This window comes from Alosa pseudoharengus, unplaced genomic scaffold (genome assembly GCF_046254945.1).
Source record: "Alosa pseudoharengus isolate Yale_2024_CS ecotype anadromous, Long Island Sound unplaced genomic scaffold, YU_APseudo_1.1 YU_APseudo_1.1_scf_2, whole genome shotgun sequence".
Classification (NCBI taxonomy): Eukaryota; Metazoa; Chordata; class Actinopteri; order Clupeiformes; family Clupeidae; genus Alosa; species Alosa pseudoharengus.
Window position 1 is genome coordinate 14,658,875 of NW_027468663.1, and position 4,039 is coordinate 14,662,913.

General features: G+C 49.1%; 1 protein-coding gene across 1 annotated transcript in view; it reads right to left on the bottom strand.

Annotated features, from left to right (window-relative positions):
- Positions 1-79: 79 nt before the first annotated feature.
- The window catches only part of LOC143133910 (protein APCDD1-like), a 22,828-nt gene continuing 18,868 nt past the window's right edge, over positions 80-4,039 (bottom strand). The window contains exons 5-6 of the mRNA XM_076293865.1: positions 3,997-4,039; positions 80-2,645 (exon numbers count right to left, since the gene is read on the bottom strand). The exon at positions 3,997-4,039 is cut by the window's right edge and continues 279 nt beyond it. Of these exons, the coding sequence (XP_076149980.1) occupies positions 2,053-2,645; positions 3,997-4,039 (636 nt within the window). The 3' untranslated portion in view covers positions 80-2,052. The remainder of the gene's footprint in view (positions 2,646-3,996) is intronic.

A 4,039-nucleotide genomic window follows, 5' to 3' on the forward strand; every position in this document is an offset into this window, starting at 1 on the left:
CTCTAGTGTTGGACTTGTTCTTGTTGCCCTGGTAACAGTTGCTATGTGGATTACACAAAAGACAAAAAAAAGGCAGTGGTAAAACAGTGTCAAATATTTAATGTTGTACATGGTTAAGAATCCAGTTATGCTTTATAAGGTTTCATCTGTATGAGGTTTGTGTGAGTGTGTGCCTGTGTATTTGCACAAAGTTCACACCTGTGACCCAGGTGTCTCACATGTGTGAGTGGGTGTGTGTGTTTATAATTCAACCCCACACAGTTCTTTCATCTGTGTGTGTGTGTGTGTGTGCATGTGTGTTTGAGAACAAAGAAAGAATATATAAAATAGCTGACCTGCACAACTTTGGTCTCTGTAAAAGAAGGGCGCGTGTGTGTGTGTGAGTGTCTAGTGTGTGCATCCGGTGTAACACACAGGCCAGTCATGAAACACCCATCATATTGTTCCATTAAGCCAGTCAGTGTCATTCTCCTCTCTCATCTGGGTCTAAGAACCTCTTCACACACATATTATTTCAACACCAAATTCCTGTCGACCCACAGAGAACACACACACACACCTGAGCTTTACCTGGAGAACCAAGATCCAATCATTCCAGTTGACCCACACACAAGCAGGTCCTCTACATGTATTTTAGGCAATAGCATGCCACAGTTACATATTCCCCATCATTGGTCATGGTCAGTCTTTGTTCTTAGGATGAACCCTTACAATGGGGTACTTTACGAAGTTCCATTTTTGTTTGTATATGAGGCCACACAAACACACATTTGAGTCGAGTCTATCTGACTCCAGATATAATCGGTTTAAGAAAACAAACACTCAAAGGCAAATCGTTGGCGAACAGGTCTTTGGAAAACTGGCTTTCCCCTTTAAACCACAAATGCTGCAAATTTACAGTAAACAGTTGTAGAACAGGGTGGTGATGGGGGTGTGCTTGAGTCCACAGATCTCAAAAGAACATTGGATTGAGCAACCGAGTGTTCTCACCTTATCAACAATGGCCCCAAGCTATTCCAAACGGCACCATGCCACCGGGACCGCTTCCATGTCCCGCCACAAAGACTTGTACAAACTTAACATCTTTCTCAATGATATTTAACACCCTTGACAAAGACATGTTTCTATATCTGTATTCATTTATACACCTTGATCATTTAACCTAACACAAAAACTTTTCCCAAAATGGCTGCTTTTTTTGACAGAATGTTTATATTATGTTTTATTTTATTAAACCCTGCGAGTGGCCCCATGACCAGGGCTACACTGTGGCGTCGGCTATGGAGTAAGATGCTCAATCCAGTGTTCTTTGAGATCAGCAGCTTGATTGTAGAGAGTTGTGTATGTCATGCCCCATATTAGCTGATATGAGATGCACTCATATATTGAATGAATAGCACACGTCCCCAGTGTAGTGGTCAACAACACACCGATGTGTAGCTTTGGGGAATTATAGTGACACAATAACAAATGAGAATGGATGAAGTTTCAATGTACTGTAGCACACTGCAATAGTCTTTAGCTAAACTCACGTAGCTTTGAAACAGGCTCTGCATAATAATAAGCAATGAATCACTGGCGTATGAACCCTGATGAACCTTGTGTTTGGCACAGTTTTGGGTCTGGGCTCCAAATGTGTAGCGGAGGGCGCTTACTCGTGCCGGGACAGAGGGTCTGCGGGTGCGCTCAGGTAAAGTGCGGTCGCTGTGTGCAGCTGAGAACAGCCGTGTGACGGGTCAGCACCGGATCTGGGCCAGTGGCAGGCCAGCGCTGGCTCCTCAGAGGGAGAGAGACAGGGGAGGGAGGAGGGATTCACAGGCCTGTCTTTGGTGTCTAGCTTCAGGGCCACACAAAAGTGTCAAATAAAGAGTTTAAAAAGCTGGAATAAGGCAAACACATATGTAAGGCTGTTTAAAGTCATGGCTCTGGTGTAGAGCATAGATTCAGGTCTGTGGGTTGGAGTATGTGTGTGTTGCTAAGAAAAGTTTGCATCCTCCATGTTCTCCTCCTCCTCCTCTGTGTGTCTCCTCCTGTTATTCTCTCCATCAGCTCTCAGCCCAGGATGGCCATACCCAACAGCACCAGCATAGTAGGCAGGACCACCCCCTCCACGTTGCCATGCCCGCGCCCTTTGACCCCTCCGTTCCTGGACTGCGTGACTCGTCTGTGGTGATGGTCCCCCGCTCCCTCCATGGCCCCCTCCCTACCCTCCCCGCGTCCATCCATTCCCTCCACGTCCTCCCCCTCTGCGTGGTTGCCGTGGTGACGGCCGTCATCATGACCGCTGCACTGCACCATGGGAGTCTGGTAGGAGGTGGCGCGTTTCTGGGGCCGGTCAGGACTGGAGCCGTCACTGGGCCGCTGGCCGTTGTAGAGCAGCAGTCGCCCCCCTCCTCTTCCTTTGCCCGCTGCCCCGCCGTGGGGACCGCTGCGGTGGCCATCGCCATCCTCCTCTTGCTCCAGACGGAAGAGCTCGTACTCGGTGTGGGGCAGCCGGACGCCCAGCGCCACACAGCCGCCGGTGGGCGTCACGTCCTGCTCCACGCCCAGACGCCATGAGCCCTGAGGTCCGCACTCGTCACCACTGAACACGTTCAGCAGGGAGGTGGTGGCCACGTCCAGAGGACGCACCCGCATGTGGTTCACTGTGTGGAGAGGAGAGAGAAAGAGAGGGAGGAGAGAGGGTAGGAGGGAGGGTGGAGTGTAGGAGTGGAGTGGAGGGTGGGAGAGGAAGAGGTTTAATCAGACTTCCAATTATAGCATCACCCCCACCCCACCCCAATGAAACACATGCTACATGACAACAGCACAGACACCCTTTCACACCCACATGCATTCCATGTAGTCCTCTAATTTCTACTGCATATATTACAATACAAACCATCTGCTGACCTTCCCACAACAACCCCCCCAAATAGCAGGAAACCAGGATAGAGAATCAGAGAGAGCCAGAATGGGGACGATGGGTTTAAAGGAGAGAGAAAATCAACAGAGACAAGCAGGGAGAGGGAGACAGAAATGGTGGGAAAAAGAGATGGTTGTGAAGGAAGGAGGAAACAGAATGAAAGACAGATGAGGGAAGGGAAGATACAGAGAGCATGAAAGGGAGAGAGGGAGAGGGGGTCAGAAGGGAGAGAAAGACAAAGGAGAGAGGGAGCGGTGAAGGTGCAGATAGATGATGAAAGGAGTGAGAGGGTAACCAGAGAGAGATTGGGGGCATGAGGAGGTAGGGAAGAAAGAAGGAGAGAGATTAGAACAAGGTGAGAAGACATCAAGAAAAGAGGTAGAGAAAACTATGTGGGGATTTTTGGTCCAACGCCCAGAATGGGGAAGGGGGAGTGTGTGTGAGAGAGAGAGAGAGACATTTCTCTCCCTCTCTCTCTCTATGAGAAATGAATGCTGTGTGTATGCTGTATATCAATGTGAGAAGAAAAGTGTGTGTGTGTGTGTGTGTGTGTGTGAGAAAAGAGAGAAAGAAAGAGAGTATGTGCTGCACGTGATATTGTATATGTGTAAAACTGGCCATTACATCCAAGAGGGTTAGGAATAAACTCTCAGCCTCCCAGTTGACGTAACCAAATAAATCAGCCATGTCTTTCTCCTCTCCCGTAAAAGTTTACAAAAACACTATGGGCCTTGCTTTCAAATGTTTAAGAGATGGCTTGGAAAAAGTGAGTCTCAATTTGATTTAGAGACGTAGAGTCTGAATGAGACATCAGTCTGCATTAGAAACCTGCCATTCAGACTTCAGAGTGCAAACCTGCACACCTCTACCTCTCTACTCACACACCTGATTTGATGACCTCATCTGAGCACATCCCACCTCCCCACCACCTCCCCACCACCACCACCACCACCACCACCACCACCACCACCACCACCACCACCTCCCCACCACCTCCCCACCACCACCACCACCACCACCCTTTCTGCCTGCCACCTTAAAGAAACACGAGGAGTCTCTCCCCCTCTCTCCTACACGCACTGCAGACAAACCTTTGAAGACGAACTCAGTGCCTCCCATGACGCGGGGGGAGGG